Genomic DNA, 20048 nt, shown 5'->3' with positions numbered 1-20048 from the left:
CCCCCCATTCTCTTTCTGACAGGAATTAAGAATATTCACTACTCCCTCATGGCGTTATGTTTAGACACAACCACTTAAAACTATTTGCTTAGCCCTTCACAAGCTCAATGTCAGAGTAAAAAAACTAAAACAAATGCCGTTCATCTCTGCAATACATTCACAGTTCCGTATGTTTTTCTTTACCATGTACATAAAGAAAAATACCTCCATCTGTCAGAAATACAGTCATATGTCCTGATTTTTGTGGACCGAGTGGTGTCAGCACTGCCCGCATGTCTTTTTCTAAACTACTGAATCACACCCACTTCTTATCTCTACAATAATTGATCAGTAGTCCCAAGCTAAGAAGGGAGAGGGCTAATTAGGCTCCTCAGGATAAAGAAAAGAGTGGACAGGACAGCTCTGAATTTTTACATGATTAATAGGTATTTTTGGCACTTTTTAAACAGATGTAATAAAACGCTTTCAGTGTTAAACATAGCACTGCAAAAGGGAAAATTGGCCCCTTAATGACTGAGCTCCCCCCCGTTTTTTGCACCCATGTTATAATCCACATTTTAGGCTTAAAAACGACTTCAAACCTCCAAACGGACATTCGCCACTCTCCTCCCCAGCTTCCGTCGACACCCGAGATGCCGGCCCTGGGCCCGCAGGAGGGGCAGCAGAGCCCGGGAAACACAACGGGGTGGGAAGTTTACCAGCCCGTAGAAGCGATCTGGCAACAGTTGAGTCACCCAGAATTGCCCCCGGCTCTACAAATGTAAACAAATTCCCGGTGGCGTCTGTTTAAATGGGCCCGCTGGCAGTGACGTACTGTGTACATCACTGGTCGCGAAGGGGTTAAAGAAGATCATTGTGAGGGTTTACATACAATGTTATAAATGTTATATAATAAACCATTAGTGCTGCCAATAGCCACCAACCATATTTAACCTCTCATAAGTCAGTGGTCATTTTGTAACTTTAAGACTTCGCTTTCTAGCTCTGCCTGCCCAATCCACAACCTGCAGCATCACTAAAAAACAAAATCAGGGGGAAATGGGAAAAATGGAAGTGTGTCTTAGTAGCGACAAGATTCCTAATGATTCTGACTGATTAGCAGTCAATAATTCCACTTCTTTTAATCTACATAAATAATGTCTACTAACATTCATGTTACAAATAGGTGTCAGGATTAAGGATTTTGAGGGTTAACAAAACACCACCACCACCACCACCCAGTAAATGTCACTTGTTACATGCAGGATGGATTGCTCATTAGCGAAGGGGGGACAACTTCCCCAACGGCAAGCAAAGACCTCATTCACATACTGCATGTACAACATAGTCATGAATAGGCACATTGTTCCATACAGAGAAGGCAGCTACAGCACTCCTGCTCCTGGCCTCCTCGTCCTCCAACAACCCCCTCATTTGTCAACTAAAAAATCCCTCAAAGAATCTCTTGTTTCCTCCCATAAATACCCCAAAATAGAAGCAGATTTCACTGTTACGTGCAACGACATGAGTGAGGGCAAAAGATACAGCACATCTCATGGTGCACTGATCGCAAGGCCATTGCTGTGTGCCGCTGCCCAATGTCCATCGGAAATTGTGTCATCTTATGCAGGGAACAATAAAAAGAGGATATGCAAGTTATGAGACGGGGAAGGCACCGTTGTTTTATAAAAGTGGTGCCTAAAAGCAACAAAAGCAGATACCTTACATTTTTTTGTACTTGAGCAGAAATAATACACATTAATGCCATTATATTCATTTTTTAGCCTTCTAGGATCACATGACTTTCTGTTAACTGCTACTTAAAGTATATGTAAACCTAACAATAAACTCCTTTTATTTGATCTATTTTCGCCTGTTACATATACCACTGAAAGCATTTTGTTATGTCTGTTTAAAAAAGGAAAACAAATTGATCTTTAGATCCTCTGTACATGTCCAATCCATTTAATCCTCCCATTTCTTATCTTGAAACTACAAGTCAATTAGTGCCTATGTTTTGGAGATTAAGACAGTGGGATGGGTGGATGGAGTAGGTTAGAAAAGAAAAACGGAGCATGGCTAACACCACTCAGGCCACCCATAAGATGTATGTTGTCAGCCCACAATAGAAAATTTAGCGCCAAATGCATTTTTGGCAGACCAACAGGTATTCTTCTGTACTTGCAGGGTCTTTAAAGGGATAAAAGATGCAAAAAGGTGCATGTATTGAAGATGTACTGTAGTTTTGTGTTCCTTTTGCCTAAACCTATACAATGAACAACACATCTAAATGAAACTAGAGTTACAGTGCCATCTGACTATGGCACACGGCAACACTACAGCAACTAACGGTACAGATACCTCACTCACCAAAGTATTCCACTTAGATCCGGCATCAGCGACCCCCAGCACGGGTGCCTGGGTGGGTAACTGACACCTTTCTAGGCTGTCAATAACAAAACCTTGCCCACACACCTGCCTGATGTTGCTGAAAGCCTGCTGGTAGCTGAGGACATGGTCGTGCTGTGCGCAATAAGCCCATTCTCATGTCTACAGCAATACCCTGAATTTCTGAAGGTACAAGGTTTGGGGCTGGGAGTGGAGAGTGGGGAGTCTGCAGATTATCTGAGGTCTTAAGGGGAAGAGTTTGGGGATGATCAGAGGTCTTAGGGGAGAAGTGTTTGAGGGTGATCTGAGGTCTTAAGGAGAAGCGTTTAAGGATGATCTGAGGTCTTAAGGAGAAGCGTTTGGGGATGATCTGAGGTCTTAAGGAGAAGCGTTTGCGGATGATCTGAGGTCTTAGGGGAAGATTTCTGGGATGATCTGAGGTCTTAAGGAGAAGATTTCTGGGATGATCTGAGGTCTTAAGGAGAAGAGTTTGGGGATGGCCTGAGGTCTTAAGGTGAGGAGTTTGAGAATTAGCTGAGGTCTGAAGAGTGTATTGATGGTGAAAATGTTTTGTGTGTGCACCACTGAATACATTTTGCACTCATAGATGTACTGCTAATAATTATTGAGTTTAACTTGCCATTAGTAGTACAACTAACAAACTACAACAAACTAAATCTACAAAGTGATATTATTTATTGGCACACTGGTTGTCTAATGCTGATCCCTCACCATTTTTATTGAAATGAAGAGCATAAAATCATTGTGCCAAATTGTGAGTGCTGGTGTTTCTGCATTTAAATTAAAGGCATACATCCAGTTTGTTATTGACCGGTCACAATCTAGTTGGAGTTGCTCTCTCATACAACACAACTAAAGTTCCTTCTGGACACCATGATCTGCTCTGAACTAGTATTATGGAAATTTTATCACAACAGGTAGATCCTACCATGAATGCAGCACAAGCACTTATCAAGATTTGAATCTAATTATGTAGATTGCAGCTCTAAAGAACAGAAAGGTAAGCCAGTCCATACAGACTACAATGATGCCCACCCGGTCAGTTCCAGCAGCATTCTTGGCAGCCAGCAGCTTGATTTACATGAGGAGAATATCGGAAGCCTGTGGAGGTTTACCTGAAAAGCTAAATTCTACAACAAAAAGGCTTCTCGGTCTGCTATTGGGAACAAACATAAATTGCTCAGACTGGCAATTGCTCAGTGTTCCTGTTTATTTCTATGGAGAGAATGGTAGCAAAGGCAGAATTCCATATCAGTGTGCCCACCCCTAATTTTTAGCATGAAAGCAGCCACCACATCTAAGGACTAGTAAACTGCATTATATAAAATGTTGGTTCTTGTGTTTCAACATCATTCAATATACAATAATGCTGAAGGCCCACAGATTTAAAACCTTCTGAGATGCAGTACATAGGTATAAAACTAGCCACATACAAAGAAAGGAGTTTCTGTAATTGCACATCCCAAATAAATAGTAAAATACATGTATTTTAGTATTTCATTTGACTCAATGTTTACCCATATGGGTAAGATTTGTTATGTAAACCTTATTCATCTGGTTTACTAATGAAACATGCATTTGATTAGGATAAACTAAATATGGATAACAGCCACAGTAATAAACATTCACTCCATGGTTGGTGAATCAGGGAAAATAATGGGTGCCTCGATCTGCCAGAGCAGCAGTGCAAACCACTGTTTAATGCGACAGTCTAATTTATCAGCAATCCCGCTGCATCATTTGGTCATATTTTATGCTAAGGACCAGATAAGTCGAGTTAAATTATTGCAGGGGATATCTCCGTAGAAAGCCTTTTAGAAGGCATGACAAGATAAAGCAAATAACTGTTTTTGAAAAGTTTCTTTTTCAGAATGGATGCTTCCTGTGTTAGTTAAAGTTCATCCATCTGTAATGAGATGCAAGGCCAACTTGCTGGTGGAAAACAGTCAGCGTCCCAGAGACATCAATCCTCTTCCTCATTTATCACTTGACACAAAGACGTTCTCAGGGTCGCCAGAAAGAGCGGGAGACTAGGGAACCAAACCAAAGGCAACAGCCCAGATTCTCTCCTGGGTTGCAGCACATATTAACACTCATCCAAAAGGTCTACAATTCCCGCATCGTACATCTAGCCTTGATCTAGTTACATCTGAACTGTGAACGTCTGTTCAACAAGTCTGGGTGAGGACTCTGCTCTATATGGAGGTCTAGTCTGCAAGGACTAATAAAGGCAAAACTGAACGACGGAAAATTGTGAGTACATAAATCAGCGCAAGGAGTATGTAGAATAGAAGTCCTGTGATATATTTTAAGGCAGGGGCAGGCAACCTTGGCACTCCAGCTGTGGTGAAACAACAAATCCCATCATGCTTCTGTCTCTGGAAGTCATGCCTGTGGCTGTCAGAGTCTTGCAAAGCCTTATGGGATTTGTAGTTTCACCACAATTTGAGTGCTGAGGTTGCCTACTCGTGTGTACATCAAAAAGTTGATTTTAAAAAAATGAAGTGGCAAGGACTGGCTCCTGGAATTCAGGAGCCAGTCTGTCAAACCCAGAAGTGAGCAGAATTTTTTTTAGGAGCCAGCTCCATTGACAACAACTAGAGGAAACCCCAAATATAAGGTACCAGCTGTAATTTTTTTTAAGGATCAATGGCTACATGGCTCCTGGGGTTTGTCCAGCCGTGAGCTCTACACAATTCCATTGCTTCACCAATCTTATAAGGTCATTCTACCCAACATGATATTTCAGATTTTGGAAGATGCTTTACAGTTAAATCACTGCTAAAACACACCAATGTGTCTGGGAACACCCAAAACTCCCAGTTGGGTAGGCGATGAGAGGTATGATAAGTACATCTTGCTGTTGGGGTATTCATGGCATACAAGAAACTATGGGCAGACTCAGCCCAACGTGCTCCAGCTAGAGCTAAAAATCCTTTTGGGTGGACAAACCCTTTAAGGTCAGACATCTAAACACCCTTTGGCACCTCAGCCCCTTTCTGGGCACAAACACAAATTGTTTGGATTGTTTAGGTGCTCCTGTTTATTTCTATGGAGTGAAGAGGAACAGCAGCACAGGCAGACACTTAACTGCTTTTTGCCCTTCAGACAGGAAACCTTTGCCCAATCTGAACTTTTTCTTAGTGTTATCTAACATCTAGTTGTAGCTTTGGGCTGCGGCTTAGAGTTTCTGTTCAAGAAATGATGATCTCACTGACATCTAACAGGGTAGCAAAAGTTAGAATTAAGAAACCTCAAACAATTTTTAAACACACTGCATACCATCTCTGGTCATTTGCCAACCTGAAATAACTCCCATTCACCAATTTGTGCTTTACATCTGTATTTTAGCAAACATTTTAAGTGGCTGGTCATATTAATCCACATTTTGATGATTAAAATCTAGCAAAATGCATTAAATGCACATAAGAACCCCTTAGCGAGCATGAAAGTGTTAATGTGTGCCTAATTTAACATGGTAGAAATGCCTTACATGGGTAGGCAACCTTGGCGCCCCACCTGTGCTGAAAGTCCAAATCCCATGATGTCTCTGCCTCTGAGAGTCATGCCTGTGGCTGTGAGAGGCTTGCAATGCCTTGTGGGCCTTGTAGTTCCACAACAGTTGGTGTCCTGAGGTTGCCTACCCCTGATATATCACGTTTTTGTGCATTTACTTTTCAATGGGATTGCTTAACTTTACCACACGACCCGATATTTTTAAAAATATGAGCAATGCAGCAAACAGGAGTTAACTAGCCCCACAGAAACAATGGGATTCCTACTTTGATTGCACTGTTGTGCCCCGAATGCGTCAAAACTGATTTAACAAACAAATGTGTTTCAATGTGTAAGTGTGAATGGGGCTTACGGTTTACAACAAAGTCACACTGTAGTCACACTTCCATGCTATAGCCATTCTTTCATGAAACTAAAGCACTTGGAGAGTAGCTATGTTCCATTGTTTTCAATGTTATTTCAAACTATACATTTCAATTTGAATTCCTGCTTGCTGCAATTCCCAGGAAGTGCATCTTCCATAAGAATGAATGTCAACACATATAAAATGAACTATACACCTCTATGTAGTCATACGGAAAATGCATAAGTATGGAAAACAAACAAATATGCACAATGGACACACTGCATTCATTTACAGAACTCTGGGCAGAAATATCCTTAAAGGAGTACTATGGGGTTAAGGCTTTTCCCCATAGTTCTCCTTAGGGTAACGGGAGGACACAAACTAGCGTCCTCCCGTCACCCTAGGCTCAGTATACCGCGAGCTGTCAGCGCTGGCGGATCAGAGCGGGGAGGGGGGAATCCAGCCCCTCCCCTGTCACAGCAGAGAGCCGTGACAGGATCGAGAGGTGAGTGAACACCGGTATGTGTTTGCTCACCTCCCGATCTACTGAGCTGACCTGTGACAGTCTCATTGTCAGAGGTCAGCTAGAACTATGAGGTGAGTGAAAATCACTCACCTCATAGTTCTCCTTTAACCCTTGCAGTGGGGCTACCCTTGTGATGAAATCTCGGGATCGGGAAAAAAGTAAATACATATATATGATCATCTGAACCTCAGAGCCAGCCAGCTGCTAGACTGGTCCCTTTAGCCTCTCTCCACCTGCATTCCAGCAATGGGGTGACCCTCGGGGGTCCTCATGTCCTATACACTGAATTGGACGAGATGACTCACAGCACCTTAGAGCATTGGAGTGAAAGAGGAACAAGCTGGCTGTCAGATTCAGGTGAATATATAAGGTATATTCACCTGGACACCTGAAAAGTTATTTAAAATAATGTTTTGGGTTTTTTTTTGTCCCTAGATGAAAATGAGCCCTTGCACCAATATCGTGCAACATAAAAATTTGCAACTGCCACCACTTGGCAGCGAAAGGGTCCTTATGGGGTTAAACTTCTGTCCTAGTACAAAAAAATGCATAAGCAATAATACGAGTGTGAAATAAATATAGCTCGATATTAATAACACACATCAACTATTGTCACTGCTGCATTTCTTCTAGAGCCGGCACTTCCTTTGACTGTTCTGGAAAACAGGATTAAAATATACTTTTAAACAACCATGACATCTGCCTTTCAAATTCCACCACTGACTCACAGCAAGTAGGAGAAGTGCATAGATCCGTTTTTTTTTTGAAGGCAAGAGGGAACCTGGATGAGGAATTGCAACATGCGCAATTTAATTTAAAGTTCAACTCCGGGCAGGCAGAAAACACCATTTAATGCAGTTGTGTTTACCTATAAGAAAGTTAAAATGATATTAAAATCAAAAGGTGTTTAAGCTATTTCAAATTCAATTGAAATCACTTACAATGGGTGCTGCTCCTTGATGTTTAAAAGTTTTATTTTCCTGCAAAATCAGCTGATCCCCTGAGCGCTTGCCCTGATAACCTGTTTTAGGGTGGCTCCTTTCCCTTGCAGGGTCCTAATGAGCCACCCTTGTGCAGTGGCATCACAAGGGGGGGTGAAGGGGTGCAGCCCACACTGGGTGACACCAAAATGATTGACAGTCATTTTGGTGTCACCCCCTAAGTCGGGCACTCGGTCCTGGACCAAGAGCACTTCAGCAGCACGAAAGAGTGAGAGGGGGGACCTGGTGGCATACCTGATCCCACCGTGTCAATATCCCCTCCTCTCTTTGCTGGAATCTATTACCAAGATTAGGGATGCACTGATACCGGTATTTTGGTACCAAGTACGAGTACCGATAATTCTTTTTCGGTACTCGCCAATACCAATTACCGTTACGTCCCATTTAGGATGCCAGGTGGCGTGTAATGACTCGCCACCTGGCTTCCTGATTAGCCGGGAAGCCGGGCAGCGTATAAAGACTCGCCCCCCGGCTTCCCGATTAACAAGAAAGTCCCCTCTTACCTGGTATGTGCAGCCTGTCCCCCCGGGGCCTCTCCAGCGAGAACGCGGTCTTCCTCTCATGACGAGGGAGCATGGAGCCGGCCTCCCGGCCAATCAGAAAGCAGGGTGTCGCGTCATTACACGGCGCTCGGCTTCCTGATTGGCCGGCCAGGCGGCTCTGGCTGGGTAGCGGAGGAAGGCCGCATTCTCGCTGGAGAGGCACCGGGGGTGACAGGCTGCACATACTAAGGTAAGGTAACCTTACCTCACGAGGCCAGCTTCCTGATTGGCCGGGAAGCGGCTCCATGCTCTCTCGTCACTTGTGATGATAGAGCATGGAGCCGACTTCCCGGCAAATCGGGAAACCGGGCAGCGTGAAATGACGCGCTGCCCGGCTTCCTGATACCGGAAGTACTCGTGCTAGGCATCGGAGCATTACTACTCGGACTCGGCACCGATATCAATACTAGTATCGGTGCATCCCTAACCAAGATGGCCACCGGCAGTGACATACATCGCTGTGCATGCATCACACCACAGACAGCATCCACCCTGGTGCTGCCACTGCTCCTGTGCATGCTAGTAAGCTGTGTGTTTCTCCACAAACACACAGGCACAGCAAGACAATCCACTCTCTTGCTCTTCCCTTCTCCAAGTTAGTAGATGAACAACTGCTGGAGACTGCTCTGTCCCTTGTACAGGAAGCAAGGAGAAGCCAAGACTGGAGAGTTGGAGACAGCTGTTTGGAAACATGACAAGTGCCTGCGCAAAACTGTAAAGAGATGGTTTGCTTTGTTTGATCTGGATTTATTGTTGAAAAACATTGGGAGAATTTTAATATTATTTTAATGTATTTTACATATACGACTAACATAAGCAGCCAATTCCGTCATGATATTAGTCTGTCATCAACTACACTACAGTAGTTAAATAGTAAGGGGAAAGGACAGTTCTGGGAGCCAATCAGGTTGTTGTGCATTCACACGTTTACAGGGAACATGCAGACAGAAGATGCCCCTACACTGCCCAATCAGCAGGCAGGGAGGCGTAGTCCTTAAAGCACACCTCCAAATTAAACTCCCTCGGCCCCCCTTGCACCCTCTTCTGATTGGTGGTAGGAAAAAAAAAAAACCCTATCTAAATGCCTATTTTAATTACCCATACCTGGGTCACATGACTCTTTCTGTACGGTCTTCTCACTTCCTTTGTTTACATTGGGCAGGGTCCTTCTTTGGGTGTCCACCTCACAGCCTACATGACATGGACACTTCCTATTGAATGTCTAGCAGAAAGGTCCTCTCAGGATCTAGCAGAGGAGCGACATCTTCACAAGGAAGCAGCAGACCAGCCAGCAAGGGACAATTTACAGCGCTGAATTACCTGGTCCCCCACACACTGGAAAGGTGCTGGAAGGGGGACTTAGGTGGGTATAACTTGCTTCATAAGGTAAGAAAAAATAAAAAGCCCACAGGATGGGATGGCCCAAAACACATCTAAAACCAAAACTGGAACATACTGCACTTTATAAGGATGCAGATACCGTTTTTTCATTATCGAGTACCGGTACTTTGCTTTCGGTATTCGACGATACCGAGTACCACTACCAATGCTTCTGCTGGAATGGAGCCGGCTTCTCGGGCAATCTGATTGCCTGAGAAGCCGGCCCCAGGTTGTCTGGCTGGCTTGATTGTGCATGGCCGGGAAACCGGCTTCCCAGCCAATTAGCATCGAGTCGGCCTACTGGCCAATCAGCATGGAGAAGGCTACCCGGCCATTTAGGAAGCCGGGAGGCGGGTCATTACTCGCCGCCCAGCTTCCTGATCGCACTGGAAGCTGGCTCCATGTTCTCCTTCCTTTGACCAGAAGTTCCTGTATCGGGGAATGTATCGGAGCATTTGGGCAAGTACAAGTACTCGCCCAAATACTCGGTATCGGCACCGATACTAGTATTGGTGCATCCATAGCACTTTACCATCCTTAGATGTAGTGGGTGAATTTGTTCTCTTTCTTCAGGCTTTTTCCCCTTTTTATATTCACCTGGTAATCCTGCAAATAACACTTGCTGTCCCTTCATGTCTACACTTACTTCTCCATTGTATTTATGGGGGAAACCATGGAGGTCACACAGGCCGGAATGCAATCATGTCTGTCTTTGTTCATCTCTATTGTATGGTAGATTGATGGGACCTGTAGTTTACACTAGAAAGATAGGGATGCTTGTACTTTATTTTCAGCTTGCAGGCTGTGACAAAGACAATACATTTCTTACAAGATCATCGGGTATTTTCATTATTCACTGAAAATGTTTGAAGCCTGGAAAAAGAAAACAAATGCAGCCACCAGATCTAGGCACTGGTAAGCTGCAATATATTAAATTCTCGGTTTTGAGTTTAGATGCTCTTTCATGTTATCGTGGTGCTACCCTCCTGGCAGAGATGTCTGATAGAGCTACATAAATTATAAATCAGATAAAACAGATTTTACAGATAAAACAGTTCTCATGTGTGTTTTCTGCTATTTGCCAGAGTTCAGCTTTGAAGCTTCTAGTAAAGGTAACATACATCCATACTATTCTCTGATTAAATCCAATCGTTAGTTATTATTACAGGTATTTATATAGTGCTGACAATTTACACAGTACTTTGCATACTGCACATTCACATCAGTCCCTGTCCTCAAGGAGCTTACAATCCAAGGGGTCTATTGAACACGAATTAAGGGCCGATTTAGACAGAAGCCAATTAACCTTCTTATCAATATTATCCAAAAACACAGAAGGGTGATCTAGACACTTATCAGCCCACACAAGGAGTAGCCCTGTATGGGCAGCTAGCAATTTCAGTCCATTCTTTATGGTACTCTATGTGATGTTTATTACAGGACTGGGGAAATCCAAAGCCATATGACACTCCTAAGAAAGAGGAAAGCAGATGGCTCCTAACACATTAGAACTTTTCAAGCTGCCATTAGAATAACATGTTCCCTAGCTCAATGCAACTGCCTTTTGGCTCCTACACTGGACTAATTCCATTGTCAAAGCTTGCCTGCTGCCTCTCGCCTACCACAAACTCCTACTGGCCAGTGATGCATTATGATGGGCCAATAGGAAATGGTTGGGAGGTGAAAGGGATAGAACAAGCTTCAGCATTACTAGAAAGTGTTGGTGTTTCACCAGTTAGCATTGGGGAGCAACAGTGCTGTATAGAGTCTGCCTCATATATGAGCAGGCACCTCTAGATACCTAAACTTATACCTTACGGCAGGCTTTTTACACTAGTAAAAAAGTTGTTTTAACACAAAATATGGGCTTAAGCACACGGGTGCACATACAACTTATTATATGGGTGTATTTCTCCACCAAGAAGCCATAAATGTAGTACAGCTGCTGACGGAAATCAATGACTGTACATGGGTATATGCTGGTACTTGCATATACACATGCATCTAAATAGATGTACAACCCTGGGTTATTATTATTATACAGGATTTATATAGCGCCAACAGTTTGTGCAGCGCGTTACAATATAAGGAAGACATTACAATCACAATACAATTCAAGACAAGATGGTAAGGCGGGCCAAGTTCAGGGGTATACATCCATGGGCAAGTGTATGTTTACACAAGTACCGTCAAATACCCACGTGCAACTGTATACAGCCATTGATTTCTATAGGCAGCTGCACATAGCACCTGTGGATCTCTAAATATTGTTATTTTAGCAAACATTTAGGTACCTTAATTTGTAAGCTCCGAATGTCGGCTACCCATCTAGAACTTTTATAATAGGTTATTTATATAAAGCTGTGTAGCAATTTTTAATGTGACCCCAGACTAAAGCTACATCCTGCAATGTGAAAACTATGTTGTTGAAATGTCTGTAAACAAAGAATGCAAACTTTAAATATATAGCTAAACAAAGAAAACAATATATAGGTTATCACACAAGGATGAAAAAAATAACAAAAAGGAAAACTGCCCTAAAAACTTAAAGGAGAACTATGGGGTCATTGTTTTTCCCCATAGTTCTCTTTAGGGTAACGGGAGGACACAAACTAGCGTCCTCCCGTTACCCTAACCTCAGTATACCGCGAGCTACAGCTCGCGGTATACTGAGACGCTGCAGCCGGAGCGGATCCTGACCTCGACGTCAAAATCCGCCCAGCTGCGTGAGTGACAGCTGGCTCTGCATATCTAGAGGCAGAGCCAGCTGTACCCGCCCCCTCTCCCGTCCGTTCCGCCAGTCAGCGCCGGCAGATCGGAGCGGGGAGAGGGGAATCCAGCCCCTCCCCATGTGACGGCAGAGAGCCGTGATAGGATCGAAAGGTGAGCGAACCCGGTATGTGTTCGCTCACCTCCCAATCTACTGAGCCGACCTGTGACAGTCTCATTGTCACAGGTCGGCTAGAACTATGAGGTGAGTGGAAATCACTCATCTCATAGTTCTCCTTTAAGGGATGCACAGAAAATATAAAACAATGTTTTTTTTTCAGTTTTTTTGTTTGTTTTTCTGAAGAATTTCTGCTTCCAAGTAACTTTTTATATTTTCTTGTCTCCAGACACTTGTGGTTTTCGATTCCATGCTACTTTACACCTAAGTTAGTGCTCCAAATTTGTCTGACAAAAATCAGTATGCACACTGCAGCAACATTTAATAGATGAATGATTTTTCATTGTATTTACTACTGATCAACTCTAAGACTGGGTTCACACCTGGGCTTTCGTAATATGCGCGTAGGACGCGCGATCCGGTCACACGTTTTTACCGCGATGTGCGGTCCACGAAACGCGCGTCAAACGCGCGTTTACGAGAGCTATCCGGCTGTATCCTAATGGATACACGGGGAAATACGCCCCAAGACAAGCTCCTGTACTTGTTTGGGGCGTAGGGCGTTTTTCAGCGCGTTTCGACACGCTGAAATAGCCCAGGTGGGAACCATGACCATAGGAAATTTTGGGATTTCACTTGCTGAGCGTTTTTCAGCGCTTCGATCAGCGCTGAAAAACACCCAGGTGTGAACCTAGCCTTAAGTCTGAAGTAATGGTATGATGGGACTACTATACAATGAGTGGCCAGATTATTATGACCACCTGATGTTTGTAGGCTAATTAGCTATAATTTTGCGCTGAAGTTGCTAGAGGGCCAGACCATTATAAATAGGGAAGCAGGTTGTTTACCACGACAGCAGAAGTGATTTTTTTTTATGAAGATATGGGTAAACAACGCGATTTAACAGCCTTTGAACGTGGGATGATTGTTGGCGCTCGGAGCCATGGAGCGAGTATCAGCAAAACAGCAGAATTCGTTAAATGTTCAAGAGCAGCTGTTGTTAAAGTGTTTAAAGACTGGACTGTCCGCCGAAAATCTGTGTCTGAACGTGCGAATTGTGGCTGTCAGCGACTAGTCAATGTTAGGGCAGAACCGAGAGTGGCAAGACTGGTACAAGACAACAGTGCAGTGTCAGATTCCTTGCATCACCTTTCAACATCTCGTGGAGTCACAAGACGGCCCAACAAAGTCATCTCGTGGAGACATCTCGTGGCCCTAAGTACTGATGGGGTGGTCATAATAATCTGGCCACTCAGTGTACATTGTTTTGTTGCATTATAATATATATATGTAAAAAAACTCTCAGTGGCTTGGGAAGATCTAACCCAAAACATCTAATGACTTCCACCAATGCTCACACTTTAATGTTATCCTTGCAAAGCTTTGGAATCCCAACTGAAACAAAAAAATGGATCTCCTCTATTATTTTATGAAATCTGCCTCCAAGTCTCTGTAATATTGATCCCGCTCAAGCTCCTCTTCTCTTTGTCAGTGTCTGCACCAGTTGCTGGTCACAAACATAATCCTATTCTTCCCTACTAACAGCACCTACATCGGTATTCACCCAGACATAACCTTTCTTCCTCTCGGATAACTTCTTATACATGTCCTGTAGAATGATACCATGCTGGTTCAATTCTACAGGTGGCTATGGAGAAGATTACCTTCTAAATGGTATTTGAAAACCTCTGATCAGTGACCTCATATTAAACAGAGTTGATGATAACTGACCAATGTGGTCCAAGTGATTCAAAAGTCCAACTTCGGCACCAAATAGATGCATCATTCAGATTTGGTCTTCAGCATCTATTGCAAAATCTGAAGAGTTCTGTCCTTGTACAAAGCTGTTCATTTGACTTTGTTGTGATGAATAAGACCCAACATGGCCATAAGTATACAGATATAAGTATTTTTTGGTATCGAGTACCAATATTTTTTTTTAGCAGTGCTCACGGATACTGAAAGTCCCATTAAGGAAGCCATCCCCCTGCTCCCTCATCACCAAGTGACGAAGGAGCATGGAGCCAACTTCCCGGGCCAATCAGGAAGTCGGGCAGGGTGTAATGACTCGCCGCCTGGCTTCCTGATACTGGAATGTCCGTTATCGGGATAGGCATCGGGAGCATTTGGCCGAGTACGAGTACTAGCCCAAATACTCGTTATCGGCACTGATACTAGTATGGGTACATCCCTAGTATCCACTAATCTGTTCATTGTATGTTATGGAGACCACTGTGACACAGAACACTGGGGTGACAAAAAGAGAAATGAATCAGTACAGGCTGGTTAATTCCGTATACAAAAGAGTTAAGTTGGCACATCAATCACAAAGAGGAGATCAGCCAACATGTACCATCCAGTGGAGTTGTATGCCAGAAACAAGAGGATCACCCGATGGTCTAATCGTAGGACAGGACAATCAGGAGCCATTTTTAATGTAAGCTCTTGCATAAATTTAATATCTAAGGCATTTACGAAATATAGCGTCAAATCATGCCAAAAAAAGCACACTGTTCCACAGAACAGGTTCCTAGTTTAAAAGTCTTTACGATCTAAACCTTGTGTGGCATTGTCTTTAGTAAGTTCATGAGCCATAAGTGACAGCTGCTGTGTACTTGATGTCTAATGTACCCCAATGGTACTTTTTCAGTTCCCTCTGCATGCTGTGTAATTATACAAATTAGCATCACCCTCCCTTTGCCCAATGCGAAGATGATGGCTTGGTATAAAAAGAGGACAGGGAGTTAAGAGCACGATTACATGAATACGTCAGAGAAGAAAGCCAATTACTCTACAGAGCTGACTGTCAACTCTACTAGTCTGATCTCCACACTTGTTGCTATTAACTACAAACCTATCTTGTGCTGCGAACACAAAGCCTGCTGATTAATTCGGCTTTCTGGAGTGATATGGTGGTATAAGAATATAACTAAGCATAGCAAACGTACACTGTACTGAAAAAATCAATAGCAGAAAAAAAAGATGCACAAGAAGAGGACATCCCTGCTTGATAGAGATGTGTATTTTCATTTTGAAAGGCTATGGCAGAACTACTGCAGAGATTAGTGGTTTGTACTTATACTCCACTACTGCATTGGGAAGATGCATATGAGGCAGGGAAACCATCAGTAGTAATGTAAACCCTCATAACCATCAAGGAGACAAAAGGAAAGTTCCTTGGAAGGACAGATGGAGGCAACTTCAGGGTACCAATCAAGTGACCGATCAGCGATGGATGAAATCTAACCTACAGCCAACCATTTAAAGTTTGCCTGCAGAGTTTTTTTAGGATCTTTTAATTGTGGTTGAAGAGAACCTATAAGGAATAGATTTCAGGCACAATAAATAGCATGGTGACCATAACAGACGTTAGCCAACACAACTGCTGTAGTTATACCAGCTGGGAACTCATTAGAAGGCACTGAAAATAGTGGGCTTATAAGCTTTATAAGGATTGATGGTGACATATTAGAGATACATAGCCTTACCTGACAGCGGTAAAAGATACATTATTTACTATGGGATTACACGGATATAGGGGGCATGGCGGGAGAATAGTATGGCAGGTACAGTAAGACTGGAGGGAGAATGCTATAGTCATGGCTAAAGGGTGGGAACTGGCTTTGCAGAGAGACCATTGCTGTGATGGACAGGGAGCCGGAGAGAAGTATTTTTTGTGTTTTTGTTCTCCAAATGCAAACACTGCCCTCTTGATTCAGAACTGTGCCAGAACAGTTGCAGCTTGAATGGAGAAGCACATGAATAACCCAGATAAAGCTTCATAGTAGCAGAGACAAACCTCTGGCGAAATCGGAGGCCATCCTGGACAGCAATCCCGGTTTTGCTCGGAATAATTGCTGCAGGCAAGGCACACAATCAAGGCTTCTCTCTATGTCATCCGATATAGATTGTAGAAGGAAATACAGGAAATTCTGCTGGAGCACACAGCTCTGCAAACACATATATACTACATGAGATTCATCAAGATCAACACAAGAGGAATCGGACTGCAAGGATGAGAAACGTAGAGAACGAGAGGGCAAGGGAGTCAGCTTTCAAAACACTAACCAAACATCCCCTCATACTGGAATTAAAGGATTCTAAATGAACAATACTAGGATTTAAATCTCACATATGTCTCCCTCCCCCCGAAGCACAACCAGCCCCCTGCTGGATTCAGTCCTCCCTATGCCCCCAGGGAAGGGGGGTGGTCTATGCAACAGTTTGAAATCATTCACACATAAACCTAAATAAAGGTTTCCTCATACAAACAATAGCGTTGGTACTAGTTTGTGTTATAGGACCAATGAGATCCTAAATATAACACAACGGCCTCATGCACCATTCTTCTTAGTTCTACGTCTTCAACTAGACCCTTAAAATGTGTGCTGCAAGCCCATTAGTAGCTGGAAAGAAAGAAAATGTATGGTACACTCAATTTCATATATATCACAGCAGCTAATTGGCGTGCACTTCTAAACCAAACCAGCCTATGCAGTGTCTGAGCACAGATCTACGTTCTACATGTACTACGCAGTTATTTATTCATCGCAGCATCGACATACTGTACTAGGAACACAAGAAAACCCAATCTGGATGCCACAGCGTGCTCAGATAGTTTACACATACTAATACAGGCGTGGGGTTCCTCCAATTGTGCCCTAACCCCACAAGTCATCCTCATGGGTATGGTTTGATGTGACATAAGGGTACCACCCATGTGTGTCTGTGGACCCCATAGATTCAAAAGCTTATGATACTGACATAAAAATGCAATAGATTGCCCAACACATAAAAACCACATCAACACCGAGAAGCAACAAGTGGCTCTTTGAAACAAGACAGGGTTAATCATTATGCGCTTCTCAGTTCTCTCCTCTTCTGCCATCCTTCATCTTCCTCCTTTTCACTCATACCCTTCTGTTTACCCATCTCTCTCCCTCCTTTCCCCGATTACCCTCCCTTTCCTCTCCCCCATTCCCTTTTGTTCTTCTCCTTTCATCTCCTTTCCCTCTCATCTCACTGATCCTTCCATCTCTCTTTCATGTGAAATCTCTCTCCTCTCTGGCTATCCTCACACTCCCGCCCTCCTCCCTCCTTTTTTTACCTCTCACTCTGCACTTCTTTCTTTCTCCTTCTACCCCACCAGCTCCATTTCTTTGCCCTAAGATATGGAAGTACATGTACATCGACGTGGGTTCCCAATGTTCCAAAAGCTCCGTCTGATCTAAAATGCATCCTCATTGACATGAAACAGTTTATTTCCTTCTCCATCTTTAACTTTGGTTTCCACAACACTCATCTCATTCGATTCCCTACTGTTCTTTCATTCATACATTTGCCTCTTTCCAATCCTACATCCTTGTAGTAAGGCTCTTACTTCTATACCCCCATTTCAAAAGTAAATGCTTCAACCACACATTGCACTGTGCCCCATTTCCCCATGCTGTATTCTTCTCATACAATAGCCTCCATTCTATGCAAAACCTCTCATCCTTTGCAATGCAGTACCCTGTCCCCATGTTTCTTATGCAGCACAAGTAATTCCCCCTTCTCCCTGCAAAGAACACTGCCTGCACCCCATAGTCTCTGCACGCTTTCTCCCACATAGTGCCTTTCCATACAATACTCTGTATGATTTCAGCTGTCCCAAATAATAACCTCTCAGTGCACTCTTTCCCCAAAGCAGTGTACCAATTCTGGGCTCCTCTTCTTATCACAGTACCCTAATCATGGACTACTTCCATCATTTCTTCCTAGATCTCTTTTATACATCATCCCAATGTTTCCCTCTACCCATATGAATGTATCTGTGACTCTATCCTGTGTGCCCCAATCTCATCTACCCTCATGCATCCCCTTGTGCCCCTACCTCATGTACCCTCTTAAATGCTCATGTGCCCCCATCTCATGTACCCTCATTAATGCTCCTGTGCCCCTATCTCATGTATGCTCCTGTGTCCCTATCTTACATACCCCCATGAATCCTCTTGAGCCCCTATTACATTTATCCACCTGAATTCTCCAATGGCCCATTTCATATACCCACATGCATCTTCCTGTGCCCCTTTCTCATGTACCTCCATGAATGGTCATGTGCCCCTATCTTATGTACCCACGCTGATCCTCCTTTGCCCCATCTAAAGTACCCACACTGATCCTCCTTTGCCCCTATGTACACCCATGAATCCTCATTAGCCCCATATCACGTACCTCCTTGAATCTTCATGTGTCCCTATCTCATGTACCCCCATGAATCCTTCTATGCCCCTGTCTTATGTACCCACTTCTAGCCACTTCATGCCATTAACCCACCGACTTGCCTGCACTGATATCACTTTGTATCACCTATTCATGTACCACTGATTGCATATTCCCAGTTCTCACACTAAATTTAATGTCCCCTATTCCAAATAATGTCACAATCCCTTCTCCCCAGTAATGTCACAATCGCTACAAATGTCACAATCCCTTCTCCCCCACTGATGACACAGTCCCCCTTCTCCCCACTGATGACACAGTCCCTGCTGATCTCATGTCCCCTTCTCCCTACTAATTCCATGTTGCCTTGTTCCCAGCCGATGTCACAGTCCCTTGTCCCCATTGATCTCCCCCGGGTTTCAGTATAGAAGTGTGCCATCAGTGTTTCCCAGCAATCTGCGCTCCTCTCTTTCCCTCCATGTCTCCCTCCAGGCTGCTGCTTCTCTTTCTCCCTCCATTCCTCTGTCTCTCTATTTTCCTGCCCTCCAGGCAGCTGACTTTCTCTCTCCTGCATTCCTCTCTCCTCCACCCCCTGCGCTATATTCCCGGCTACGAGCTTTCTTCCCTCTCCACTGGTAGCCTGCCTGGAAGTGGCGCTCAGCAGATCCCTGCCCCATAGCACGGTATCCATTGCTCCAGCCTCCCATCACCTCCTCCCCCTTTCTCCCGATTCCCGGTACCTTGCTGGAGTAATCCGGCTCGGAGCCCACTGATCAGGAGAAAGAGGCGGAGAGCGGCTCCGGGCTGACTCGCCATGTTCGGCACCTGCTTCACTCTGCAGCCTCTGCTCGGCGATAATCACATGCTAATCATATGCTAATACATTCAGTAGGGGGCCAGGCGAGCGAGGAAAACACGCCTCCTGCCTGCCCATCCGCGTCATGGGAGGAAGGCTTCGTGATGTCACATCGCTCTATGAACTTCTCCGACCACGTGTGGGATACAAAGTAACAATGCGGGGAGGAGGGAGAGGAAAGGAGGGAAAAGAGAACGACTCATATACACAAACGGGGGAAGCCGCAGAGGTGTAGGAGCTCAGGATTACAGAAGGTATAGGATTCGGGGAGGTATAGGAGTGCAGGATTCAGTGGACAGGTACGGGAGCGCAGGATTTGTGGAGGTATAGGAGTGCAGGATTCCGGGGAGAGGTACGGGAGCACAGGATTTGGGGAGGTATAGGAGTGCAGGATTCAGGGGAGAG

At 44.1% G+C, this 20048-nt stretch overlaps 1 protein-coding gene across 1 annotated transcript in view; it reads right to left on the bottom strand.

Moving 5' to 3' along the window:
* LOC108797113 (cell adhesion molecule 1-like) overlaps nt 1-19650 on the bottom strand; it is a gene marked incomplete at its 3' end in the record, with an annotated part of 188424 nt that extends 168774 nt beyond the window's left edge. Inside the window, exon 1 of the mRNA XM_018568685.1 lies at nt 19528-19650. Within this exon, the coding sequence (XP_018424187.1) occupies nt 19528-19603 (76 nt within the window). The remainder of the gene's footprint in view (nt 1-19527) is intronic.
* Nucleotides 19651-20048: the final 398 nt, after the last annotated feature.

The sequence above is a fragment of the Nanorana parkeri genome, unplaced genomic scaffold (assembly GCF_000935625.1).
Source record: "Nanorana parkeri isolate BGI_ZX_2015 unplaced genomic scaffold, ASM93562v1 scaffold1227, whole genome shotgun sequence".
In the NCBI taxonomy this organism is placed as follows: Eukaryota; Metazoa; Chordata; class Amphibia; order Anura; family Dicroglossidae; genus Nanorana; species Nanorana parkeri.
The sequence above is the reverse complement of the archived record's forward strand: the minus strand, read 5'-3'. Positions and strand labels throughout refer to the sequence as shown.